This window comes from Bacillus rossius (genome assembly GCF_032445375.1).
Source record: "Bacillus rossius redtenbacheri isolate Brsri chromosome 9 unlocalized genomic scaffold, Brsri_v3 Brsri_v3_scf9_2, whole genome shotgun sequence".
NCBI classification, from domain to species: Eukaryota; Metazoa; Arthropoda; class Insecta; order Phasmatodea; family Bacillidae; genus Bacillus; species Bacillus rossius.
In genome coordinates, this window is record NW_026962013.1 from 2,360,426 (window position 1) to 2,387,817 (window position 27,392).

Sequence of the window (27,392 nt, forward strand, 5' to 3'; positions counted from 1 at the left end):
AAGAAGATGCAATTGAAGGTGAAGTTGACAGCAGTGAAGATGACAACAATGAAGATGATGCATCAGCATAATGAAACTCTATAACAGTTTCCAACAGTTAAAGTAGCAGCCATTTAGGTATTTATTTCTGTTTGTACATAAACTGTTAACAGTATTTCAAAAGTGGTGGTTGAAATCCTTTGTAACATTCATATTTTAAATTTTATATCTAATTTGTTGGCATGTGTTTAATACAATAAAAAATTTTTTTTCCTGAAAACATGAGGCTGTAGTTTGGGGGTCGTCTTATATTCGGGTAAATATGGTACAGTGTATGTAAAATATACGCTACCAAATTAGAAACAATTGGTCTCAAAATTCTTTGCTCATTAGTGCTGTTACTAATTTCAGACAATACAAATAAAACCAATTCTCAACCATCCTTCCTCCCAAATTTTATCTTAGTTCCCCTGAAACAACATCCTAGCCATATTTCTTCTTCATACTGTCAGCTAGGGAAAAAAAAATTCTTGCGACTTGAATTCTACAAGCACATACATTAACATTTTATATTCTTTCAATATTTAAAAAACAGACACAACTATAACAAACTACAATTGTAACATTCAACTCTGAACAGTAAAACCACTGACTGTCCACAAAACAAAAATCCTATCAAATCCAAGTGGACATCATCATCATCAGGGCTTAAATGGCTGCAATAGCTAGCTAGAACGCTTCTTAAACTGACAGTGAGGTTTAAATAATGGTGACTAAGCTATCACAACCAACAGGGTACAATATTTAACATAGTTTGTGAGAGTTGCGTTCTTTTAGTGTGGTCCGACATTCTAAGCTTCGAAACAGTGGCCGAGATCGGTTTCTGGTCGAGCGTGGGCCCACGAACTACCGGCCGATGAGGGCGTATCACAGAGTGGCCGGGGGCTAGTCCATGTCCAGCCTCGGCTGCATGAACAGCGACCCGGTGTGCACCTTGGAGGTGCGCATCTTCTTGAGCGCTGAGAGCAGGTCGTCCATGAGGATCGGCCGCAGGTACTCGTCGTCATCGACCAGCGACGCGTCTTGGGCGTCGAGCGACCTGTGCGCAGCCCCGCGAGCGGGAGGTGAACGACAATCCTAGCCGACACTCTCACACTCTCTCTCTCTCTCTCACACTCACGCACCCCCCCCCCCACACACACAACTCCCCCCCACACACGCACACACACACTGGTAATTACTTTATCGCGTGCAATACAAAACATTTTAAACAAAGGCGATAAAGGTCACATCTAATGTTTAAATTAATAAGTATACAAACTTTTCAAACTTCGATTTTTAGCATAAAATGTGCAAAGTTCATGCAATAACACGTGGTAAACATGAACCAAAAAAAAAAAAAAAAGCCAGAATCGAGTGGAAAATTTGCTGTAAATACGTGGGTAATATTGCTGAGTCAGTAAGCGGCCATTGTAAATAACTAAATCAAGTGAATAATATGAATATAAAGTTTAAATATTAGCTACTTTCGTCATTATTTTGCCAATTACAAAATTTCATATTTTTCGGTTCTCATTAAAAATTGAATACGGTGGTTTTATGTCGTGGCAGTTTGCACCCTTGGAAATCACCCGTCTATATCAATGTATAATTGCTAGATTTGAGCATGTACAATAATAAAAAAAAATTTGTCCTGTAGAAGTAGTACGGAAATTTTTTGATTTTTACGATCTCAAATAATTTCCAATACCATCCTGATTCGTGCAGAAAATTCTTTTCCTGCCCAAAAAAAATTCCCAAACCAGAATTCCCTATCCCACCCAGCTCTAACTGTTAGACCATGTTTTCAAAAATGCTGCAGGTTATTCCAAAAATAAAGTATTTCCAAAATTCTACCACGTGACATTAATGTTTGGGATGGAGATTTACCAGACCTACACTCGCACCCTACACGTGATACACCAGGTACAAGAGCGCGGGGGGACGCGGAAGGGACGCGGAGGGACACTCACGCGGGGTCCAGGCTCATGTACTCGCGCACGCGGTACACGGACGCCATGCGGCACAGCTCGCGCAGGTCCGAGCCGGAGAAGTTCTCCGCCAGCCTCGCCACCTCCTGGAGGTCCACGTCTGCCGTGGGCTCGCCGGCCAGCACCAGCTGCAGGATCTTCTCCCGCTGCTGCTGGTTCTGTAGCACGCTCGGGCACGGTCAGTGCTTTCCTACTAGATCCAGTACTTCCACAAGTTTTCTAGTGGTCTTGTACTGTTCGGACTTTGTGACATGTCCTTATATCCAGTGAAGTGTTACTTGTGCCCCTTTTACGTGTCGTATAAACAGTTCGGGAAGATGGTGGGCCGCGTGCACACTGTCAGTTTGATTTGTACATGGCTATCATTTCGTTGTCATAGCTGTATCCACTAAATCAGACTCTCATTATCTTTATGGTCCTCCGGAAGAAATTCGTTGAAACAAAGAACAAGTACATTTACGATCAGATCTAGTACTTTTTCCTTTAATACAATAACATCACGGTAACTCCAATATGTTTTATTATTAAGCTTAACTATTTTTAAAAACCATGGAATGTATGTGTGTGTGGTGTGTGACATTTAAGTTAGAGCATTGCAAAGTCATATTAACTTCCTAAATTGTTTTAACCATAACATATTATAATTTACTACTTTTTTTATTTTATTTCAAATCTAGTACTTTTTTCCCGCCTAAATTGGTACGAAATATTTTTTTTCCTTGTGGGTACCCTGGGTACAGTGGAACCTCAATACTACGAGAGCTGACAACGGCGGGAAAAATCCTCGTAACGACGAGTACTCGTAACAACCGAATAGAAAAAAAATTAAAGTCAAGTTAGATTCTGAACCGTCCAAACAGTCTTAATTTCACACCGTAGCTTGAAAACAGTGCACTATAGTGGAAAAACGTGTGGAATAAAAGTTGTAGCAAATTAAATTACGAACAGAAAGTGTCTCTATGGAATTTTTTTTGTATCTACAACGGTTTTTGATTTAATTGAGAATGAAATGGTCTGATAAAAAGACCGACGCCGTTCAGGGTCATAGAGGAAAGGTATGGGAAGCTTGAAAAAAAAAAAAAAAGAAGAAGGGGAGGGGGGGGGGGTGAGAGAGAGAGAGAGAGAGAGAGAGAGAGGGAGAGAGAGCATGTTGTTTGTCATCAGTCCTTCCTCCCCTGATCAGGGCTTATACCTGCTAAGGACACAGTCCGTCTGGCGCCCGCGTAGCCCCGCAGCTGTCTGTGTTTACTGCGTGAACGTTATTTTGTTCAACTGACGGTGTTTTTCGTTTTTTGAAGATGCCATTCAATTCACTCATACTTACGAAAGGGCCAACAAGGAGGCGCTCGTAATAACCGGTTTAATTTAGTATGATTCACGTAGTCAAACCGACGGTGCATTACAAAACTGTCGTGACTATGGAGGTCTAGTAGTATCCCGTACTCGTAATAATGAGGTTCCACTGTTAAAAGAGTAATGGAGTTGACTGGCGAGGGAGCGGGAACTCGAGGCGGGGGCTCACCGGCATGCCGACGTGGAAGGTGGCGGGCATGCGGCGCAGGATGGCGCGGTCCAGGTCCTGGGGCCGGTTGGTCGCGCCCATCACCACCACGCAGCTGTCGGGCTCCGTGCACAGCCCGTCCCACATGGACATGAACTGTGCCTTCATCATGGCCGTCACCTCGTGGTCCTGCGAGTTGCGCACCCGCAGGAACGAGTCTGCAACGCAGCGCGGGGACGCTCACACTCCAGGCACAGTCAAGCATTTTACGGACCACGGACATGCCGGAGAAGCAATTCGACAGAATTACTGAACACCAGTACACAGCATTGCCGCTATTTTAAAATTTTGAAATTGCCTGACAAGCTCAGATTTTACCTCCTTAACAATTTTTAACGTTGCACTACAAGAAAACACATCAGCTGCAAATTGACCCCCCCCCCCCCACCCCCAATTTGTGCCCACTCATCCAAATTCTACTAGAGAGCTCCAAACAAACTAAGTACAATGTTTGAGGGCCAGTAAAACATAAAACTAGAATTTATAACATGTTCAGTGTATAAGCGCGTTAATATGCATACACTATAATTATTGTAGCTGACTTAACGTGAGGAGTAACTGTAACTTCAATAACAGCTGAGAATGGAGAACTGGCAGGTCAACAAAGGTAGGCGAGGAAAGACTGCAAGTGAAGGGAGGGAGTAAACAGACATCCAATCAGTGATGAGCAGATTTCGAAAAAGGCGCACGGGAAAAAGCATACATTTGAGTAAGCAAACAAAATACAGTCAAGAGCAGACTTCACACGCCAGAGATATTATGCAAAACAGTCAGTACGAGGGAAGCCACTACCATAGCCCCACAGAAGCAACTACAACCAGTGAGTGACAAGACATAGACCAATGTAGAAATGAAAAACTCGGGAGGGACTTTTTTTCTTTTCAAACTCTTACAATTTCAAACTGTTTATTTTTTTTCACAAGTTTATAGTCACAAAAATGTTTTTTTTTTTTTTTAGACACTTAGATAATTTATTAAATTAAATGTTAAAATAAATAAGTAAATAAATCACCAAAGAGAATATTTAGAGTAAAGTAGGTATCCCTGTAAAAAAAAACAAGACAAAACACTCTAAAAAGAAGTGTTCGTCCACAGGTGGTTAGGACACAACAAAATGCGATTGCCAACGAAACTACATAATTATTAATTTAAAGTTTTAACCCACCAGGGTGAGACGGTTCGCTCTTATGTTTCTACGTGGTTTCGAGCCACCATACAACATAGTTCAGAAAAGTTATGCGGATACCATTATAAATGTTGCAAATAAAAACTGCTCATTTGACTTTTTCGGTACTACCAACCTGTTCACGCATCGCTGAAAAGGCATGCACGCGTAGGCGAGTGGTGGAGTTACGGCCCTCCAGAAACCTCACGCACGCTCGAAGACGGCTTCGAGATGTTAGGAAGGGAAACCAAGCAGCAAGTGTAAACGGCCCCGGGCTGCAGCGACCCGCACCCACCTATCTCGTCGATGAAGATGATGCAGGGCTGGATCTTGGCGGCCAGCGAGAAGACGGCGCAGGCCAGCTTCTGGCTCTCGCCGTACCACTTGTCCGTGAGGATGGACACGTCCAGGTTGATGAAGCGCATGCCCGCCTCGCGAGCCGTCGCCTTGGCGATGAGCGTCTTGCCGCAGCCGGGCGGCCCGTGCAGCAGCACCCCTGCGCCCGCCCCAGGGTTGCCAACACCACTCCAGATTCCATCACACATTCCCTAGGGAAGCTATTTACATCACAGATCCAGAAAACAATGTACGTACATAACAAATTCAAGGGTATAATATTTCATCAAACAACACATATTTATGTTAATAAAATGGTTTTGTATATAACTACTATCTGCCCGACCCAGCTTTGCACGGTTGTATTAATGGTGGGGGGAAATGAGACCAAATTTTTTTATTTACAGTTGTAATAAATGAAATAAAATTAAAAATTAATTAATTTCGACAAAAACTTAATACAACAATACACGCAACGTTGTCATGGAGACGAAGTACCCACTGTTTCCCGGGCATAAACACCAATCAACATTGTTAATCAGTTTATTATTAATTATAAATTATTAAGACCATTGACCGAAATAAAAACCATCCTATCTCTCAAGTTGCAAAAAAATTACACATAAATGCCAATTTTCATAGAAATCGGTTGACTTGGTGGAGAGTTCACTGGAAACAAACATCAGGACACTGGATTTATATATATTAAGATGTATCTACTATCCTTTTTCTGACTATGGTATTTGAATTTTTTTATTAAACCATTAACATTATCATCATTGAAAACAATTGACTACAAGTCTGCAAGTCACTATGGAAAATGTTTTGCTGCCAAGCGACTTAAAAGCTGCTACATAATTGAAGTCACAACTCTTCAAGCATCGTGGACTACCCGTCATCCACCAAGCAAACACACACTGTCTCACTAAACTGCACATTTCTTACTTTACATGTGAATGTACCTTCAGAGACTGTCGCGCCCACCGCTAAAGCCATCGGCTGTCGGTGGGCATGTGACAATCACAGTAAAATACATAAATAAATAAAAAGTTGCTATTTCAACCACCTGTGCACACAAAAAACATAAAGATATAAGAAGATATTATTTTTAAGAGTGATTCTTGCAGGTTTATTTAGCGCAGTATCACCTCTAAGTACATGACTCTGACCTAGCGAGCAGTTTTCACGTTTTCCATAAACTATGTGACTTGTGCTTTAGAATATCTGTACCAAACGTTTCATGCCCAAAACTTATTTTTAAAGCAACCATTTTTTCTATTTTCAATTTGTAAAAAAAAAAAAGTATAAAAAAATCTGCACAAAAAAAACTACCATTCCAAGCTCAAATTAAGTCATAAATTATTTTTTAAGTGAAAACTTCTTTAGCCGCCTTGAACGATTTTTAGTAGTGGCAAAACTCATGGGTTCGTGTCACCGACATGCTGTAGTAGCAGTACGTGAAGTTAATTTGACCACGTGAATACATGACCTAGGTCTGACATCACTAGTAACGAAATATTACGTAATTTTTACATACCACCGACATCTGTTGTGACTAAAAAATTGATATAAGGATAAATGATATCATGCTGACATCGTACTGACGTAATACCAAAATCATTTTCTTACGTACATCTGACGTATAAACGATGTCATATTACACACTTAAAAACAAAGTTTTACGTTTTCACTTCTGTCGACAGTCCCCACGACCGGCTATATTTGTTATTTAGCTGACCACGCGGATATCACGAGCTGTTTTAGAAATGTTTGGTTGTTCTGAAGCTCAGACCTGGCCGGCTGCTTGCATCAGTTTACAGTAAATGTATAGCTCGGACTGGACAATGTAACTGCGTTGCCCGGGGTCGCACGCCACCTTTAGGGGGCTGGCACAGCTGCGAGTCGTGGAACAGCCTCTTCTTCTGGATGGGCAGGATGATGGTCTCCCGCAGCTCCCGCGTGATGTGGTCCAGCCCCGCCACGTCCCCCCACGTCACGGGGATCTCGCTGGGGTTCACCAGGTGGCTGGCGATCATCATCTCGTACTCCGTCAGCGGCTGCGAGCAGCCCCCGGCCATGTCCCCTCGCGTCTCTTCCCACAACGCCACAAGGAACTACAGTCGTACACGAGCACTGGTGCATCTCTTCCTCGGCAAAACACTTGCTTTCCCACCAAGCAATTCAAAAATAAATGTGTGACACAATCCAGAACAGCAATGGCCAACTGACGGCCCGTGACAACTTTGGTACGGCCGGCCTGAAGAATCTTTAAACAAATAAATATTGTCAGGTATACTGTCTGTCGTGTATTGGCCGTATTTCTTAGCATGCAAGTAGAATAAAAGTATCAGCTGACAAAATTGTGACGCCATTACATCCTCACAGAATTACTGATTTAAAAAATATTATTTATGTTTTTTGTAATGTAAGACTACAGAAGAAATTTCATTTTTATTTTGTGGTCGAATAGAATTTTGTGTTGTATAATTAATAGTTTATTTATAATCAGTTTGTCTATGGAGAATTTTAAAAGAATGGAAGCACTGATTAAAATAACATGGTATTCAACATTTTGTTAAGAATGTTGGAAAATGTTTTAATGACAAGGTGGTGAAAGTACATAATTATGTTGATCCTGCTCCAGGACTGAAAACATGCATCACGTACTGTCACAAAATGAAGATAAAAGTATGTATAGAAACAATTAATAGTTGGAAAATTGATTATTTACGCAGAGGTTGAGTGAAGTGATTGTGCTTGTATTTGAAATAGCAAATAAATAAAAATAAAAACATTAAATAATTACAAATAAATATTACAGTAAATACCACACTATTTTAACATTATTTTTTTTTTAATCTCCACATGCCACATATTGTATTATTTTTTTTGGTTACTGTACAGAATAATAAATCAAATTTTTTTCAAAAAAAAAAATTTAATATTAAGTAATTCAGATAAGTTTCAAATTTATTATCTGGCCCACAAAAAGAATGAGTAGGCCAACAATGATCCCGATTGTACACTTTTGTACCCAGTCATCACCTGCATTTTGCTTCTGGGTAGAGACCACGTTCGTAAACTGGAGATGTGCTCGGGATTTACGGCTAACAACTTAATCGCCCTTGAAAGTGGCTGAACCACGTGCCGAAACGTCTGGCATATCACTTTCAGGGATTTGGCTTCAACCCAGAAGCAAAGAAATAGTACCAAGTGCACTTTTATTTAAACATTTCATCAAAGTTTTAACTTATTAACAATATAAAGGTGTTCAAGAAGTTTTAATGAAGAGCTGCACATTTTAGTGACTCATAAAAACCAAAACACACTGAAAATTTTTGACTCTAAATAATTCTTTTCAAATAAATCATCATTCTGATTGTTACCTGCATCTATTTATAGATATTGCTCCATTATTTTGGTCAATTTTCTTTAAAAATCTCAAAGTAATTTACAAGAATTAATTTTTCTTTACCAACCTCTAAAATTCAATAAATGGAAATTTCTTTTTGTGATTGCATTAATATGTCCACATACGAATATCTCCCACAAAATTTCACTTACCTCCTTCAGGTTGTCTATTCCGAGCCGCTGTAGTTGTTCCTCAGCCTAGAAGGAGAAACCAGTCAGTAACAGAACTAAGATAGCCAGTCGAATGAAAACAAATGGAAAGCTGGTCAAATTTGTGCCGGCAGTTTGCGGATGTGCCTATCCTGACCTAACCAACCAATTTGGATACGTGATATGAAACTTTTACTGCTAATTGAATGTGAATATAAATAATAAAAAAAGTAATAAAAATTTTTAGAGAATGATTTAAAATACATGTCAGAAAGTAAAACAAAAAGAATTGTGAAATTTATATATATTTTTTTTTCTTTCAGAAAATTATATTTTCTTTAAAATTAAAAAAATGTAACCCGTATTTTTAATGTAGCTAACTAATCCTAACTCAATGGTTTTTACAGCATCATTATGTATTAAGAGGGGCACAAAAAAAATAACATTCTCGTATTTTCGTTTTTTTTTCCTTCACAACACAAGCCGGAATTTAATTAAAACAGAAATATGAATTCCGTAAAAAAATTTTCTAGGTATTTTACTACACGAATACCACGCAATGAAATGTAGCCATTGCATAAGAATTTTTAAGTTAACCTTAAAATTCGTAGGGGAATACTCCATTTAAAACGGTGCTAGTAAGGAACAATATGTAAAATCCCCACAAGAAATCACACACAAATATCAAGTAATATGATTTTTCAATTAACTTTTTTTTTTTATTAATTACCTTTTTCTTTGCAGATTTTTTTATCTTGCTTGTAGGGTCGATTTGGTTCAGCATCCATTTAATAGTGAAATATGTAACACCAGAAAATATTGAAAGACGCAAAATTAAACTAAGTATTTCTGATCTCACCATAAAGTTATCACTCATTATTAAATACTTTAAAATTTAAGGTACAATTATTTCATGTCATTTACGGTTCTTCCCGTACGGCTTCCCCCTCCAAATACGTTTTTTTGCTCCATAGATTACGAATGAAAATATGAGAATATTAATGTGCAGCAAGTAACGAATCCTAAATTGTACACAGGGTTAAGACCCACGCGACCAGCGCCCGAAGAGTTCACCTTCGGCCAACTTCGGGATTTGGTTTTTCTTTTAACAAAACGCGCGGGACTGATGGTGATGGAGTTCAACGTTAACATGGCACAGCAAATTTATCCCTTGATCCTGATGGCATGACCTTGTATGCATTGTTCCTGTGGTACATATTGCTTGATGTTTTGATTAGGTATATTGAAAGTAGAGGTGGGTTGTTACAGCATTTTTCGTTATCTGTTCCAACCTGATACTGATAAAGTAATTTACCTAGTTACAAGTATCTATAACCTTTGTATCAGAGCAGTAGCTGTCCCAGGAAGTGACAAGGTACCAGCATTCTCGTTACAGGGTACACATCCTCAGTGCCGTCATCACCAGCGTAAAAAGGTATCGGTGTTTCTGATACATTATTTATCACGCCCGGTAATTCTCTACCTCTGTTACTCTCATGCCCGCCTGATACAGCCAGTATCAATCAGTTCAACATTCACTGCAGTTCGTCCTGGCCGTGTATTAATTACCACCATGTACATTGTTGCGGGCTGTCATGCTTTGTAGTTAGTATCTTGATAGTGAAATAAAGAATGGATAAGTGCACGAAAAAGACTTCATTTGTGTGGAATTTTTTTACGGAAAATAATGAGTTTGCTAATTGTAATTTGTGTAAACAAAAACTGAGTTATAAATCATCATCGACTAATATGAAGAAACATTTGAAACATAAACATTGATATAGTATGCTCACTAATGTACGTATCTGTTTTTTTTTTTTTAATTTTTGATAAAATCGTAATCTTTTAACCCTTTATAGGGCAAAAGGTTGGCAAAAAATATTTTATGTTTATATTCAGGGAACATCTTCATTGCTCCCTAGATCCTCAGACAGATGCTACAGTCGTCCAAGCTACTGTGGCTTTGTATGCTATCTGTTGGTTGCCAGAGGAACTTGGAGGAGCTCAATAAATTATTTTACCACTAACAGTTTAGCTGGTAAAGATGGTGGTAAATATATATACCAGTAACCTATAAAGGGTTGTATGAAAACACTAGTTACTTATTGTTTTCGAAAAAAAAAAAAGGCCATATGTTGATTACATCTGTTATTAGTGTCAACTGAAAATTTATTTGCATTTTCATAGCTGTTAGGTGCACAAATATAAATATTATATCTTGTATTAATGTACTTTTTAATATTAAAATTTCATTAGTTTTATTATTGAACGAGACTGTGCACGCACTGTGCACTGAGCGTACTTTGATGTGGGACAATAACCAAACTACTCGTAACAATTTCGCTTTGCGCCTCTCCTTCAACGCCTTCCCCTGCGCTTCCTCCCCTACATTATTTCCCTTCTTTATCCCTTATTCGTCGTTCCTGCTCCCTCCCCTTTCACAAGCTCCGCCCAAGTGACCATCATCTGCGATCGGGTTCTGCGCACATTGGCCGTGGTGTTGTTCCAGGCGAATTCTGAACTGATACTAAAGTTCTTGATACTTTTCAAGTGTACTCGTTTGCTGTTCCTGATACAGGCGCGTATCAGTGACAAAGTATTTTGTTGATACTTTTCGACCCACCTCTAATTGAAAGACCCTGGGCATAACTATCTTTTGATATTACAATTATATATGAATGCAAAACATATACGAAAGAAATAATTAGTTGGTTTTAATATGTTGTAGTATTTGTTATGTCCATTCTCTTTAGACGTAACAAATTAAAATAGCAAGCATTTTGTATCACAATCAAGGGATAAATTTGGACACATAACACCGCAAAATTACATCAACCTATGCTAAACTTTAAAATCTGAAGGGAAAATATAACTTGATGATAAATATCACATAATTTAAGCGCTAATCTATAATAAAGGTAAAAATTCCGTATTTAGGTGATACGGAACAATTACCGAAAGCTATTGCTAATAATCACCTGCATGCAACGCCTAACTCAATAAAAAAAATTATTTTATAACCCGTGTATTTTAAACACAAAATTGTGTCAATGCACTAACATAAAATTTATAACAAAAATTGAACAAATTAAAGACTTAACCTCGCTATTATTCTTAAGTGTTTTTGATATCCGCAAACATGGCCGTGTTATGAGTCTACATAAAAAACCGAGGTTGGCCGTAGTTGTATCCTTCGGGTGTGTTCGGGTAGGGTCTGAACTCTGTGTAAACTTAAGGCTTCAAGCAGTAAGTGCGCAGTTACTAGGGAATGAGGGACAAATAGTCCTTGGTCTATGGACCTTGATAGGTTATGATTTGCTATTTGCTTTGTTTTCGTTTCTGAGTGTGGACTTTAATCAGTGGGCGTTGTTTGTAGATTTTAAGAATGACATTTTGTGTTTGAAATATACACTGTTTAATTTTTTGGACCTTTTTTGAATCATTAAAGTGCGCAAACTCCGTAATGGCTTCGGGAAGTAATGAAGTATTTGAAAGACAGCAAATCAGATATAGTTGTGTTTCGAATGGTGAATTTATTTTGGTGTCTCATCAGACAGAACCAGAAAATTACTGTCCAATGGTGTATTCAATCATACGAGATTTAGACCGTCAAGGAATGAGGAAACTGACGTTTCCAGTAGACAAGTAAATATTGTTATTATTATTTTTTTTTTAATTTTGAACTATTATATAATCTAGTAAAGTCCAAGTTCATGGTTAATTGTTTAGTTACTGTTATTGAGTACTAATAACAGGCTAGTATTTCAATTATCAAAAGTGAGGAAAGCTATGAATATCAAGAAAATTTTGGGATTAAAGTCGTACAAAAGTTTAAATGTAAATGAAATAAGAATGAAATGTTCCAGAAACGTTTTATGCGTTGCAAGAACTTAGTATTCAAAAATAATTTTTAAATAAGGCAAGCTAGTTTGTGTTAATGCTGATGCGTGTTGGTGGGTAATGTTTACTTGGGTATGTGAATTTGGAATCCACAAAACCATACTTGCACTTGATTGATTGATACACTTGCAATTGGGTTTCCACCTGGTTGGCAAGGAGTCCTGCTCCCAACTCACCCTATTTCTGAAGCCTCTTCCTTCAGTCCTTTCTTCTTCTCACATCCAGTGTCTTTCCCTCAATCCCAGTCCACTCCCGCCCCGTCCTCTCCAGGAATACTTGCCTTCGGTAAATATGTAGTTGGGCGGTATTTTCGAAAAAAAAAGGTTAAAAATCCGAAAATACTTATATTCTATGCTCTTTAACTTCCTCTTTTGATTAAAAGCGGCGGAGGTAAGAAATTCCAAATACTTTAGGAGACACAAGTGGTTTATTTTCGCGAGATTTCCCTCGAAGTATGTTTTGAAGATGATTGGGCCCAGACATTAAATTGGGGGTTTGGTGGGCTCAGGGCCGCAACTAGGGGGGGGGGGGGGGGGGGGGGGCGGCAAGCGGGGCGTACGCCCCGGGCGCAAAGCTGTGGGGGGTGCTGAAATCGCTTGCATTGTAATTCCTTCCTACTACAACTGGTAACTGGTAAAAAGTTTTTTTAACTTGTATGCCAGGAATGTCGAATCTGATTTACGACATAACTTCTCAACATAGCACCATATTTCCGTGGGAGGGCCCCCCGGACCCCCCCGCTTTATTGGTGTGGTATGTGTAAAAAAAAAGAGGGGGGGGGGGCGTATGAATCCGTTCATGCCCCGGGTGCCAGAGACTCTAGTTGCGGCCCTGGGTGGGCTGCTGGCGGGTCTCTTCTTGCCACGGCTCGATGCGTGAGCGCCCCGCGTTGCCTCCCAGGTTCCAGATGCACGTCCTGGTGGACGGCGGGCTGGTGTTTGCATGCGTCACGTACGCGACCAGCCAGCACTTCGTCCCGTTCACGTTCCTGGAGACGGTGCGGCGGCAGTTCTGCGACGTCCCCAGCCTCGTGGCGCGGTCGCCGCACGCCCGCGAGTACGAGTTCGACCGGGACTTCGCCCCGGTCCTGTCCTCCATCGTCGTGAGTGCCTTGCCCTCCGCCCCGCTTCCGGGAGTCTTTCCGATTCTACAGACAATCTTCCGAACACTATTTTTTTAATTAGTTCAGCCAACTAACTTGCAAGTAAAATATTGATATGGTCTTTGTATGAGAATTTCACCTCCATATGAATTTTTTTGTAATATATGTACGTCGATTGCACTCAGAAGGAACCAAGAAACAACCCTCTACTTTCCTTATTTAAATGTTGCTCTAGCACTTTTCTCATTCCCACTCTTAAAAAAATAGATTTATTTATAATTATGTTTTCTTATTTACTTTTAACACAACCAATATCATGTTAATTAACTTCTTAGTTTTTCAAGCCTCTTTATTTTTTATATATATATATATACAGTAGAACCTCGCATATCCAACCATGACGGGACCAGGCCATGGTCGGAACGGCCAAAAGGTCGGATATCGGGAGGAGCAAAAAAAAAACGACTTTCTCAGATAGAAAAACAGCTATATCGTACTGTAATACAACTTTATTGTAAAGTATGTACTTATAAAAATGTTGCTGTATATATTTCAAACATTTACTGTTTTTAAATTAAATGAGATCAATAAAATCTAAGCATACCTTATTTAAAGAATTCAGTAATGGACTTTTGTTTTAATTTTGTCAATCTTGACTTTGCAGAAGTGTCCCTCCACTTTTTTGCCCACAATACGTCCATTGGGTTTGCATTTGGATGTTGCTCAATGTATTTCAGCGCAACTTCAAAGGCGTCCTTAGCAGCAGAATGACTCACTACGTTGTCACCGGTGGTTTCGTCTTCACCCGAGTCGATATCTTCTTCCACGGCTTTGTTCTGCACAACAGCGATAATTTTGTCGTCATTTAGTTCTTCATTGGTGTCTTCCGAAACATCAGCTTCAAAAAACCACTCTTCTACATCATTCATCTGGAGATCATGCTGAAACACTTGTAAATTTTGTAATACTTCTGTGTTGTCTGTCTCAACTTGTGCTTCTGTCTCAGGTTCTTCTTGTTTCAATGATGGCCAAATCTTTTTCCAAGCCTTCTGAAGGGTAGTTTGATTAATTTCGTCCCAGGCTGCAGCAACGGTGTAGATTGTGTCTTTTATGTTGAAACTTTTCATCGCCTCAAAAAGGTTACCTCCTCCTTCTTCTGTTTTGTCCAGCAGAGAGCCGACATATTTTCTTCTGTATCTTCTCTTTAACAACTCGATGACGCCCTGATCCATAGGTTGTATTAAAGGTGTAACATGGGGCGGTAAAAATAAAGCCTTGATGTTTCCTTTATTTAATTCACATTCAGAGGGGTGACTAGGAGCGTTATCTAACAGCAAAACAGCACGAGCAGGTAAGTTTTTAAACTTTAAATGTTTTTTTACTGCGGGGACAAATTCACCAAAAAACCTTTCCTTAAATAAATCGCCATCCATCCAAGCAGATGATTGATTCCGATAGAAAACTGGAAGTGTTGCCATGTTTAGATTTTCGAATGCTCTTGGTTTCTTAGATTTTCCTATGACGAACAGCGGCATTTTGTGGCTTCCCGTGGCATTGCTACAAGTTGCAATTGTGAGCCTGTCTTTAGCCAGCTTTGTTCCTAACACAGGTTCATTTTTAGCAGCTAGAGTGGTTTTTGGAAGCATTTTGTAATTTAGGCCTGTTTCATCTACATTGTACACTTGTTCGGGTACAAGTTTCTGTTCTGTGACCAACTTCTCAAATGTTGCTACAAATTCTGTAGCAGCATTATCATCAGCTGAGAGTTTTTCTCCCGCAATAATAAGATGTCGTATGCCATGACGCAACTTCCATTTATGTAGCCACCCTTTGCTAGCGCTAAATTTTTCTAGATCACCTCCCAGCTTTTCATGCAATTTTATGGCTTTTTCCTTTACGATGGGGCCTGACAATGGTATTCCCTTGCGCCTTTCCTGACAAAACAAAACCCATAATGCTTCATCGACAAGTTCAAGTTTTGGTTTTTTCAAAAATTTTTCTACTTTTTAAGGCATCTTCTGTCTCAACTGTTGTTGAGTACGTTTCCAGATCTTTACGGTTTTTTTTCCAATCTTTTATCGTAGTCATCCCTACACCCAACTCAGAAGCTAATTTAATAACAGACTCTGCATGGTCCAATCGTTGTAAAATCTCAAGTTTTTGTTGCAGAGAAACACAAACACGTTTACGTTTTTGAGTTGCCATTGTCACACACGTAAAGCACTACGTATTGCACACTTTAAATTCTGTAGTCGTGAATAAATAATGGGGAAAAACACAAACAGTATTGACGTTAACAAACACAGAACTGTACAAGATTATAGTCAGAGCACATTACACATCAAGATTCACGGCTGAACTGACAGTTTTTGATACGAAAACAAAGCATATCGTAGATGAGTCACTCCTTCAAGCCTAACAGGCTCACCAACCGGAAGTGCGTGTGAATCACCGACAGTCGGACACTAGGTCGGATATCGGGAGGAGTCGGTTGTGGGAAGGTCGGATATGCGAGGTTCTACTGTAATTATCATGTTTGCACTCCAACAACATTATATTATCACAGAAAAAAAAACCACAGTAGTAAGAAGTAAGTACTTACAATCATGAATACATATGCAAAACCGATAAACTAAATTGACACAGCAGTTAACTATATTGTGTTAAATGCAGCAGGCAATGAAAGAGGCAAAAGGAAATAATTGTTTTGTTCTTTGCTCAGAAGTATGCATTGATTTCCCCTTCTGCCTCCACCCCCTGACCCCCATCTTCTCCCACGCACGCTCGCTCGCAAGGCGTCTGTCTGGGGATTCTAGCGTGAAGGCAGTAGTGCACTCTACGTACAGTGCGTCCGTAGAGTCATGGTGCACTTTCGACCGGTCACAGGAAAGCAACGAAACAAGATAAAATGCGAAGATTTCACATTTCTACCTATCTTGTTTCGTTGCTTTCCTGTAACCGGTCGAAAGTGCACCACGACCATACGGACACATTGTATATTGTTTGGTATTATAGTGATCATGCAGGATTTCTTTCAGGTCTGAAACTTTTTTTTTTCAACAACTTTATAGACCAGAAGGGGTTGTTCAAAACTAAACCTAATTTCCAGTGTAAAAAATTACATGGTTCTAATCAATATGTTTATTGTACCTGTAAATAACATCTGTATCAGTAAATGAACTAAGCGAATACACCTTTTCACAGAATCATAATTGATAGCTTTTCAGATTTTATGAAAATTCTTTGTGTTATTTATACAATATTATTATTGAAAGCCGCTTTTCTTTGTATTGCTTTGTTTTAAGTTTTTTCAATTCGTTTTTTTTCTTCAACTTTAGTCAATTTAATTTTTTCAGATATTAATGTTCAGTTTTTTGTCCCACATTTTCTTTCAAACTTTTATTAACTCACCCGAGTGTGCAGGTACGTACAATGGTCACTGGCCCGGGGGGGGGGGGGGGGGGGGGGGATGGTCCGAAGTTGTTCCGACATTCGCGGAACATTATATATGTCCTTGGCCTTGACAACTATTTATAGGGGGAATTCCGAACCACGGGTTGTTCACCTAATAGGAATACAATAAACATGGATTCTACACATTCGTACGCTGGTGGTGATTGTAAGAATGTTTATATAAACCGAGTCGATTTGCTTGAAACTACTGGGATAAAAATTCCTTCTAACAGTTGCACACCGCCATTTTTATGTACCTTATATAAGACTCGTGATATAGTTTACAGATAAATTACCAATTACAATAAATATGAGGAATTTCTAAAGACAACAAATAATAGAATATTCATTATAAAAGTTTTTTTTTCTTCTGCTCATCCTTAGATTCTCAAGTGTTAAATAAAAAAATTAAATAAATAATGAACTATAAGTAAAAATTATGTATTCATATGGATAATATATATTTTTCATCCACGTCCGGAGAATTGAACTTTTTGATTTTGACTTGTCTAAATTTTGTTTATTTCATCTCTTCGTGTAGAGAATGATTGTAATCATTAATCAATTGTTTATTGTGGCTGTGTCTATTGTTTATTTTGTCCTTTTCTTTTTGTGTTTTTTGTGTGTATCTTTTTACGTGTTTATGCTCTTTTATTGTGATACAGTTTTTTTCGTTGTTTTTGTTTCTTTTTTTATATCCCCGTGCACACCCTAGTACTACTGGCTCGCTGTTGGAAAGGTTTTGATGTAGATTAAAAACTGACTAAAACTAGCTTATACTGCGCAGCTTAGGTTCTCCCCTTCCTTCTTTGCGACAGAGAGGGAGTGATGGAAATTCTGTGTCGCAAAGAAGGAAGGGGGGAACAACCTAAGCTGTGCAGTAGAAGCTAGTTTTCGTCAGTTTTTAATCTCCATCAAAACCTTTCCTACAGCGCGCCAGTAGTGCACTCTATGAGGTGTCGGTGTGCGTGTCGCAACTGCGTCGCGCTGTGTGCCCGCAGTACGAGTTCAACGTGGGTCGCGGGGACCAGGTGTCCCGGCTGCAGGCCCAGGTGGACGACGTGAAGCGGATCATGCTGGACAATGTGGAGAAGGTGATCCAGCGGGGCGAGAACCTGGACGACCTCCTGTCCAAGACGGAGAGCCTGGAGTCGGTGGTGAGAGTCCCGCCGTTGTTCTGTCCCTAGGCCTCCAGCACGTGTGAGCACGATATCTTCAACACTGAGCTTTCAGGCCGTTGCTGAAATTTTATCATTAAAAAAAAATATGTTTGCCGTTTCTGTTTTCCTGACTTATCACAAGTTATAGAAGTAATAAATAATTTTCATAGCTTCAGTCACAAATATTTTTTTGTGACGTATCGGCCAAGTTTGTGAGGGAGTATCTTTATAATGTGTTACATTATGTCTTTAATCTTCCTTTTTTTTTTTTTTTCTTCCTGCAGTGGGTTTTTTTTTTTAATTTTTTTTTAAATTTTCAGATAGGCCTATATGTAATTAAGTTAAAAATTGGGGCAAAGTAGATACAGTGGACTTCCGACTATCCAAGTGCTGGTTATCCGGTTTACGGGTTAACGTGCCATATTTCACTTCCATAAACCATTAACATAAAAGTATTTTTTTTTTTTACTTTTTATTTTTGTACGTGACCATCGGCAATCGACAGTTGCGTTAGCATTAAATTCAAAGCCATGAATTAGTAATGCAACAAATCAAAAGTGATATTTTGCTTCTCCTCAATAGCTTTTTCACTTCCTTCATTGAATATTTATTGTTGACGATGCCCGAGTGTTCAGCCAGGCATCACGCAAGTCAGGTGTGTCAGCAGCTCTGGAGAGGGTTAGTTTCCCTCTCGTGTACCAGGGTGAACTAGCGGCAAATCACGGCAGAAAACAAGAGTCTGGGATTGTGTTAACAGGTTAAATAATCTTTCTAATAATAGAAATTGTTAAGTTTATACATTTAAAATCTTATTATAACTTAAATATACCTATCTCCTACATAAAAAAAAACTTTATTATTTTTTAACTCTGAAATGTTGGTAATGCCTACATAGGAATGTTAAGACCAAGCCATATTATTTAAATTTACTTCAAATTAATTTGGAATTATATTAGTACTGAAAATTAAATTTAGCAGGAGTACCTAATGTCTTGATTAAAATAGTACTCAGCAAACATAGGTACTTACCTAATTGGGAAACTAATTATTTTAAATAAAATACTCTCTTATGGCAAAAACATGTTTGACTAGCACAGTTTTGATTATTGCTCTGTTTTTACTGGAACGAATTAGGGCATTAAAATGAGGGCCAATTGTTACAATGTTTGTCTAGGTATTTGGGTTAAAAAAAAAAATTTTTAAATGCTTTAGCGGTGGATTTTTGATTATTCGTGGACCCCTTACCAGTCATTACGGTAGGTAATATCTTTGAAAGATTTGTGCAGTGGGAGTGCATGACTTGATGTAAGCTTTTGGACATACGCCATTGCTGAGCACATGTATGTCTGTGGAGTCGCACCTGTGTTTTCGTACCATGTGCGTCTCTGCCTGAGGACGGGAGCAGATAGCAGTTCCTGAAACGTCGCTTGCTTCTGTTTTAGAAAACTGTTGTGTTTGTTTCGACTTTTCGTTTTGCTGTGTTTTTGTCTCGTTTGAACTGTTGTGCTGAATTTTTTTTTTGGGTTCGGTATTTTTGTGCTGTCATCATTTATGTTTTTTTTTTTTTCGTTTTGTTAGTCCAATTTTTCTTTGTTTTTCTTTGTTTGTTGACCATATTCCTGTTGTGGAGTATTGTGTGTGGTGTTTGTATCCTGACAGTAATTTTTTGCTTAATTTGTGTTTTTGTCATTTGTGTTTTTTTTTAAATATTCTTCTACAGACACACATGTGCATAGCAATGGCGTATGTCCAAAAGCTTACATCGAGTCGTTAAGGCAGGTGATCGGGAGCGCTGTGGGCGGAGAGCTGCGAGGGCGTGTGTTGCGCAGGGAAGCGCGTTCCGCCAGCGGACCCGCGAGGTGTACCTGAAGGCGCGCTGCCAGAACCTCAAGATGTGGCTCGTCATCGGCAGTCTGGTGGCGGGGGTGCTGACTGTCGCGGTGCTCGTCATAGTGGGGGTCATCCGCATGTGAGGGCGAGCTGCCCGGTCGATCGTCGCTCGAGCGAGAGCTGCCTCCGACGCGGAGGGCAGGCTTTTCAACGAGGTGCGATTGGTAAACTCCGTACGCGTTATGTGCCATTTTCTGTGTGCTGAACAGATCACATTTGGCAGTAATTTTTGTTGAAAGTTACTGCAAACGAATTGTGGGCTGCATTTGAAATGATGCTGTTACTAATGAGTAGGGACAAGATTGTATGGTGAATTTCTATAAAAACAAAATAACGCTGGAAAGCATGTTAGTGCACCGTGGTACTGTAGTGCACTGGAATGTGAGTTGAATAGAGTGGAAGTTTTTTTGATTTGGGATGCTTGGAACCATTGCATGCTAGATTATCTATTGTTAGAGGCAAGATTTATGGTTTTTTTCAGGCCAATTTTGTTTTTTAACACAGGAGATTTCTTTGTTATTGGTTTCATATTTTATGAAATCTGTTTATTAAAAAAATATTGTATATTGCTGAACGAACATGACACTTAAATGTTCCTTGATAGTTATTTCTGCAAAACAGTGTTATTATGACCAATGCGATACATTATGCACTTTTACAATACAATGATTTGTAATAAGCATGTCAAACTATTCGAAACTAATAAAATATATCTGTTAAGTATTTTTGTGTTCGAAAAACGTACTAACATAGCAATACAAAAATGAGTAACTAATAACAGTTGCAAGTTTAAAAAGAAGTAAACTTTTTCCAATTTTTTTTTGCATTAAATGTGGTACAAACTTCATGTTAAATAAAAAAAGTTTCATAGAATTTCAACATTTAAAAGTACGTATTGATCATCAGAATTAAGTTTTGAGTGAAAATGCTGATTACTTTCGTGGTGATTTTCATTTTGATGCTTTGTGGTACAACTTTAATTTCGGTGTTATTTAGGTTTTATCGCAATTTGCCGTGTAATCTTGTCAGAATCTATTGTTGAAATATGAATATAGTTTTAAAAGGAATACCAGTGTACATGTGAAATGCGACGGGAAACAGGAAACGCTGGTAAACTGTGAGCCCAGCGAGGCCAGCAGTCTGAATGCTAGCGACTGATTGGTGCTGGACTACAGAGTGTGCCGAGCCATAGAATGCAGAATTAAAGACATTTTACACTGTTTGTAGAGTCTACTTGTTGATCATCTTGTACTTGTAGAAAAACTGCCACCTATCTCTGCTCGCAAACTCACTCGGCGAGGTCTAGCTTCCTCTTCTGTCGCAGCCGGTGGTGTCCTAGCTCTTACCTCTGGTACGTGATTATTAACTTTCACCACAGGATCGAAATACACGTAAAATACTGGCCCGCAGGTTACCGCTTGAACGTTGTTAATGCGAGTGATCGGCTCCCAATGCATGTGGGCTGTCGTCGGTCATTTCCATTAAAACTGCATCGAGCCCGCGAGATGCGTTGACTCCACCGTATCTGGAAATTCGGTGCCAGTAATTTTCGTTGCATGATGTCTTATTGGTTTTCAAATGGAGGCAAACTGTACTTAAAAAATAACGTCCAAGCTGGGACGGTGATCCTGAGCACTCGGGAACTATCAGCGTAATTTTGTTTTCCCTCACTTCTTCTGCTGCTGTGTGACAACACTCCTTGGTCGTGTCATCGACTGTATGAGCATGCCCGTAGTAGTCTCCAAACACTCTGTCTTAGTGTCGAAGTCACTTCGTTTATTATTTCCATACATTTTATAATTACTTACCTACTTGAGCACAAATTTTGGCAATCAAAGTAAATTAAAAAAGGGGGGTTGTCTGTAAAGTCGGTTTACGGACGATAATTTTACGTGATAACGTCGGCCGGTTCTTGCACGCTCGGCTTAGGCGGAACGTGACAATAAGTCATGCTTTTTCGTGCGTGCAGCTGCGTTCATCGATTTATAAGACGTTATCACGTCAAAAAAAAGTAATTTCTTAATAAATATAGGGGCAAATTTAAATTCTTACACAATACGGTATATATAAAAAACCTCTCTCTTGTATCTTTCATGTTTCCTAGTAGTAATGGGTCAGTTCGGGTTTCTCTGTTCTGCCAATTCTCAGAAAATTAACAGCACAGAGAATCCTACCGGTACCGCAGAAAGCATAACAGTAAACCAATCCCACACCACTATTTCCTAGCAAAGAGGATGGCGATTAAGTGACTTCTGAGTGCAGCAGACAGTATGGAAGGTCATTTCCCTCTAAATTACGCACTGCTTTAACTTCCATGTTGGTCCATGTCTGATTTTTGATGTGCCCAACATGAACACAAATGACAAAATGTTTGTTCAGTCATTAAGAAGTTACCAGTTGAGTTTTTTTTTTTGTAGTCTAGTTGTGTTCCAGTGATAATTAGTATGAATATTGTAATAATTTCATAACTTTTTTTTTTGGGTTTCATTGTTATTGTTTTTATGACCTGAGATTATGTATGTATATATGTATTGTTTACATTTTTGTGTAAGTATGTTTTTAGTGAAAACATTGTCATGTACATAGTCTTAATATTTTATTTGTAGAGTTAATAATTACAAATTGAGAATGTAAATGAACTTCTGTGCTACCAGAGATGTCGGTTATAGATGTGGACCCACAGTGGAATTTCACTATTAAGGTTACTCTTCTCCGTCAAGTATGCAGGATTTTCAGGGGATGGCTTTTAGATAATTGAATCTGTCGAATAGCTGACGGATAATTATCAGCCAGAAAATAATGTGTTTCTTTGTACATGTATACAATAGTAGATTTATATTACATCAAAATATATGACATTGGAAAATGCTTTAAGAAAGTAGTAAATTCTATTTAAGAAAAGAAAAATGGCATAAATAATGGTAGCACCACTGACAATAATTTGAAACTTAGGAGCTCAGGTCAGGAAACCGGATAGCCATCCATCAAAAGTAGGCAAGTATACAGTTGCGGCCAGTTCTTTGCTGAACATCACACACTTAGTTGAACACGAGTTAAACAGAAGTACTGTGAGAGTAATGAATGGCAGCCTAGGTTATTATGTATGTGCATTGCACAAATCTTTAAGATGCGTGCTTGTATTTATAACACTTCGCTTCCAAGTCCTGATGCGACCTTGTCTGCAGTCATAATAACCTCGCTGTCACATCACTGTGGAAAAAAAAATATAAATTAAATATAAATATCTAATCAGGTTCAACTCGCCCGAGGCGAGACGGCAGTTGTCGGGCAGCGTGCTGACTGGCAGAGTACGTGGGGGATAAATAGGGCACGCCGGGTGGTCCAGTTTGATATATGTGCGGCCGGCACCTGACTTGCTCTAGGGAAGGTCGAGTCAGTCCGCTGTGTCTCGGGCGACCGACCCGCACATTCGGAGCAGTGGAGCAAAATTAACTGTCGCGATAGCACAGTGCTAATGTTCCATCAGTTGGGACAAGATTATGTGATGAATACCGATAAAACCTCAATAACGCTGAAAATCACGCCAATACATCATAAAACATCACAATACAAGTTAATACACCATTTAAGTAGCACCAAATGCAATTACAATCGTGAAATCATCTAGCAATTGATGGACATAATTTAACTCAAGTTACAAAAATGTAAACTTTTATCATAGTAAATTCAATGAATGTCACTTATTTTTAGCATGAAGCGTGTATGTACCAAACGGAAAAAAAATTAAATGCAAAAAAAAATCAATATAATTGTGTTTGTTCGTGCATCTTTTATCAGTAAAACTTTTTACGTGAATGAAATTGGAATTTTTTCGAATGCATAAAAATTTGCCTATTTATTTTCATTTTTCTTATTAGTTCTGTCCAAGATGTGCTTATTACAAATTATTTTACTGTAAAAGTGTGATGATTTTGTTGAAATAAGTATTGAGAAATATTCTTCATATGAAGACAATGTGTAAAATAAAAAATAACACCAAAATCTCCTTTTGGAAAAAAAAAAAAAAATTAACCTTAAAATAAACCATAAAATCTTATTCATATTTATTAGGTATCAGTAGATTATACACAAATGTCTACAAGCAATATTCAACTAGTCTCGGAGATACTGAATTTGCCATATCGGGGAAACTACCTATTTCTTATGAGGTTCCATTATGAAAATGTTGTTCCTATTTCCTGTTACGCTTGTGTCGTAATGAGAAGTTTGCCTAAATATTGTATAGGATTTGAGATTTTTTTTATTGTTTAGTACTTGCTAGTTGAATGCATTTCCAACTTGACCGGTAAGATTGGTAATCTTGTACTCGGTAGCTGTTCCTTGGACAGATGAAAGATTCCTGTATTCTGCTGCCAATCACACTTAGCAAGTTTACTAGGTGCACTTATGCAAATCCGCTCACTGCAAATTTTCTCTGTTTTTTCACACTGACTCACCACACATTAGCCAAGTAAGTGAAGTCTGTTATTCTTGCTACTGGCTAGTCAGTGCTGTTTTTTTTTATTCTTTGTGGAAGTATGGAATCGCTAAAATAAACTACGGGTACTACACGCCCAAGCCAACTGTGATCCCGAGGAGGGGAGTGACGGTAGCGCTAGTGTCGCAGTGAGAGAGGGGTGGGGAATGAGGAGGGGTATGGTGACAACTCTACTTGCCGTCCCACCCGCGACATCATTCGCTCCGAGCCTTGAGGCGGACTAGGGAAAGGAGGGGACAGTGTGGTGGAAGGGATGACGACGGAGGGAGGGGTCCGTCTGACCTTGGGTAGTTCACATTTTTCCCGGGACCACAGTTGGCTTAGGCGTGTAGTACATGCTGTTATTGCTTCACTTAATTTCCAATAATTTTTTTAAAAATCTAGCGAACAATATAAGAGAATAAATACCTAATATACAACACGTCACAGAAATGCAATGAATGGGTAAGAAAGTTTTAGTTGGCCATTGTAATTTAGGCTAAACAGAGAAAAATTTTTATCACATGCTGTAAAATCCAGTTCCGATTCATCTCACATTTGATTATTTCGCAATGCAACAGATGGTAACACAAAATGCATTTATTTGCAGTTTTAACGGTTGTGTTTTGTCAACCACATACCATGGGGAAGTTAGTGTTTGTAAGCATTTCAGCTGATATTTGGTAATAGTACTTCAATTAATCTTCATCTGTTTCCCAAGGTTATTGTCAGTCGTGTTTGTAGCCATGGTCCCAGTCTAGTTGGTGGCTTGCTGTCTTGTATATGAGTTGTGCACTATAGTTTGTGTCTGTCATGACTGTCAGTATTATATAAATGCCTTTGTCATGCAACAGGAAAGACTTTATGATTGGCAGGTAGATCTGCTTGCAGTGCATTCCACCTGTAAAAAAGAAATTATGTAAAGTGCTGATTGTAAACTTTTATTTTGTGAATACAAAAATGAATAAAGTGTTCATTACAGTAAGAATATTTTAATACAGTATATTTTCAACTATATAGGTAGTTATTTTTGCACCCAAATTGTGTTTGATCAGTTTTTTTTATCCATTATTTTGTAGCAAAGGGGCAAGATTACATGCAGACTTACGAAATGCTATAGGAACAGTAAAACAAAGAAATGTACTAAAATTGTAACAATTTTTGGAACTGAAACTTAACTTCTTTACTGAGGGTACTACAATTTCATTCCGATCGCAAGAGGGGAACAGTCAGGTACGTGGTGGGGGAACCGGTAGAGGAGGGGAGTGCATCAGCCACGACGCCACTCCAACACATGCGCTAGCGGTAAATGAGAAGATGAAAAGGGGGGGGGGGGGGGGGGAGTAGGTACGTAGCGTAGAATGCTATATGCTAGTTGTAACCGCCGGCAGGGGAGAGGTAGAAACGATGCAGCAGTGATGCTGCGGAATTTTGTACTGCTGCTTGTGTTTATCTACTCCTCATTTTTTGTAACGGCCAACGACTGACTCTACCATATATTTTTCTTTAATTTTATTTGAGGTATCTACAATTTACTTATTTGTTTGGAAAAGAGTTATTGATTTGTGCATTTAACTTTGTAGTATCATTCATTTTTATGTGAATGGTGTGATTGAAAATGTAAAAAAGACTTAGTTAGACCTAAGAGGTTAGTTTTATAAGTGTAATAATTTTTTTTGGTATGGACAACACTGTGATTTGAAATGTCAAAGGACTTGCAGACTTGTGAGATAGACGTTATAAGTGTAATTGATGTTCAATTAGAGTTTTTTTTGTTCTTTTATTTTATTCAGCTGGAGATCATGATTTAACATCATGCCTGAAATTAATAAAAAGACAGAAGCAGATAAGAGGCATTATCAAAGGTAAACGTGGGAATAAACCACCTAAAGAGGTGCTGAAAAGTGCCAGTGAACTGATGCGAGATTACAGGACATGGGAAAGGGAATTTTTTTCATTCGAGATTATACCCGCATCCCAGATACTTACTACATAAACTCTAAAACATAAAATATTCACATAAAATACTACTTGTAAAAAAAATAGTGTTTCATCAGTTAAACCGCTGCTCAAGAGCTTCTCTTCCGATTGTTTTTTTAGAAATCTTTACACGGTAGTCTTCTTGTGAAAACATTGAAATCTTGATAAATAATTATGAATCAGTTTCAAGTATATTCCATATTTATTAAATATGTACACAAATACCATGTAAGCTGTATCAATTCGTTAACCCAACAATACTGTATACCACCTTCCTGTTTTATAAATCAATTTTTAGCTTTAGAAGCTGCGGACAACTTCAAAGAGCTTGTGAGCAAGTGTTCTGTGAAGTGTGCATTGCTGAACAATCGTGAGCGGTGGAGCGTGCAGGGTCGTCACACGAGGTCGCGCACGGCCGCGGATAGCCACTCGTCGACGGCGGCGCGGTGCCTCCGGTGCCACTTGATGTTGTGGGCGACCTTCTCCAGGGCCTGCCGGCGGGCCTGGGCGCCGGCCCCCGCCTCCGGCCGCTCCGCGAAGAACGCTTCCATCTGCAGGCACGCCCGGTCGGGGCAATGTACTCCCACCCCCGTCTCCAGTCACGTGACAAGCAAACTGCGATCAAACCAAAATAACTGCGAAAAGCATGTCTCCTACGCCTTGTAACACCGAAGTTCAAGTTGATGCGCCACAAAGCACCGAAAAGTAATTGAAATTGGAAACTAGTCTGCATTTTCAATCAAAACGTAACTCTAATGTTAAATAACTAATACGTATTTTAAATATGAATTCAATAAA

General features: G+C 38.9%; 3 protein-coding genes across 5 annotated transcripts in view; 1 reads left to right on the plus strand and 2 right to left on the minus strand.

Annotated features, from left to right (window-relative positions):
• Positions 1-521: 521 nt before the first annotated feature.
• LOC134543315 (outer mitochondrial transmembrane helix translocase) lies at positions 522-9,623 on the minus strand. Of its 2 annotated transcripts, none has more exons than XM_063388254.1 (7): positions 9,363-9,623; positions 8,636-8,680; positions 6,948-7,128; positions 5,031-5,231; positions 3,532-3,728; positions 1,992-2,167; positions 522-1,078 (listed from the first exon to the last, which is right to left on the minus strand). In XM_063388254.1, the coding sequence occupies exons 1-7, from the start codon at positions 9,507-9,509 to the stop codon at positions 925-927; spliced, it is 1,101 nt and encodes a 366-aa protein (XP_063244324.1). In that variant the 5' UTR covers positions 9,510-9,623; the 3' UTR covers positions 522-924. The 2 variants fall into 2 exon arrangements, with proteins under 2 accessions (XP_063244324.1, XP_063244323.1); XM_063388253.1 differs by having other exon boundaries at positions 6,948-7,185; positions 9,363-9,611.
• Positions 9,624-11,900: 2,277 nt separating this feature from the next.
• Positions 11,901-25,602, plus strand: LOC134543296 (uncharacterized). Its single transcript, XM_063388208.1, has 4 exons — positions 11,901-12,277; positions 13,433-13,634; positions 18,089-18,244; positions 20,077-25,602. Exons 1-4 carry the CDS (start codon positions 12,096-12,098, stop codon positions 20,218-20,220), a joined length of 684 nt encoding a protein of 227 aa, XP_063244278.1. The 5' UTR covers positions 11,901-12,095; the 3' UTR covers positions 20,221-25,602.
• A 1,175-nt stretch (positions 25,603-26,777) lies between these two features.
• Positions 26,778-27,392, minus strand: part of LOC134543295 (glutamyl aminopeptidase-like) — a 28,675-nt gene continuing 28,060 nt past the window's right edge. For both annotated transcript variants that reach the window (XM_063388207.1, XM_063388206.1), the window contains exon 18: positions 26,778-27,145. In XM_063388207.1, the coding sequence (XP_063244277.1) occupies positions 26,990-27,145 (156 nt within the window). In that variant the 3' untranslated portion in view covers positions 26,778-26,989. The remainder of the gene's footprint in view (positions 27,146-27,392) is intronic.

What these genes read in the sequence shown, in the direction of transcription:
- LOC134543315 (XM_063388253.1), bottom strand. Translation starts at nt 9,509, where the DNA reads ATGAGTGATAACTTTATGGTGAGATCAGAAATACTTAGTTTAATTTTG. An exon ending in AAAAATCTGCAAAGAAAAAG is followed by an intron (nt 8,681 to 9,362) that starts GTAATTAATAAA and finishes TTCTCCTTCTAG; the next exon opens with GCTGAGGAACAACTACAGCG. An exon ending in CATCTTCATCGACGAGATAG is followed by an intron (nt 3,729 to 5,030) that starts GTGGGTGCGGGT and finishes GCTGCGTTGCAG; the next exon opens with ACTCGTTCCTGCGGGTGCGC.
- LOC134543296 (XM_063388208.1), top strand. Translation starts at nt 12,096, where the DNA reads ATGGCTTCGGGAAGTAATGAAGTATTTGAAAGACAGCAAATCAGATAT. An exon ending in CTGACGTTTCCAGTAGACAA is followed by an intron (nt 12,278 to 13,432) that starts GTAAATATTGTT and finishes GTTGCCTCCCAG; the next exon opens with GTTCCAGATGCACGTCCTGG. An exon ending in CGGAGAGCCTGGAGTCGGTG is followed by an intron (nt 18,245 to 20,076) that starts GTGAGAGTCCCG and finishes TGTGTTGCGCAG; the next exon opens with GGAAGCGCGTTCCGCCAGCG.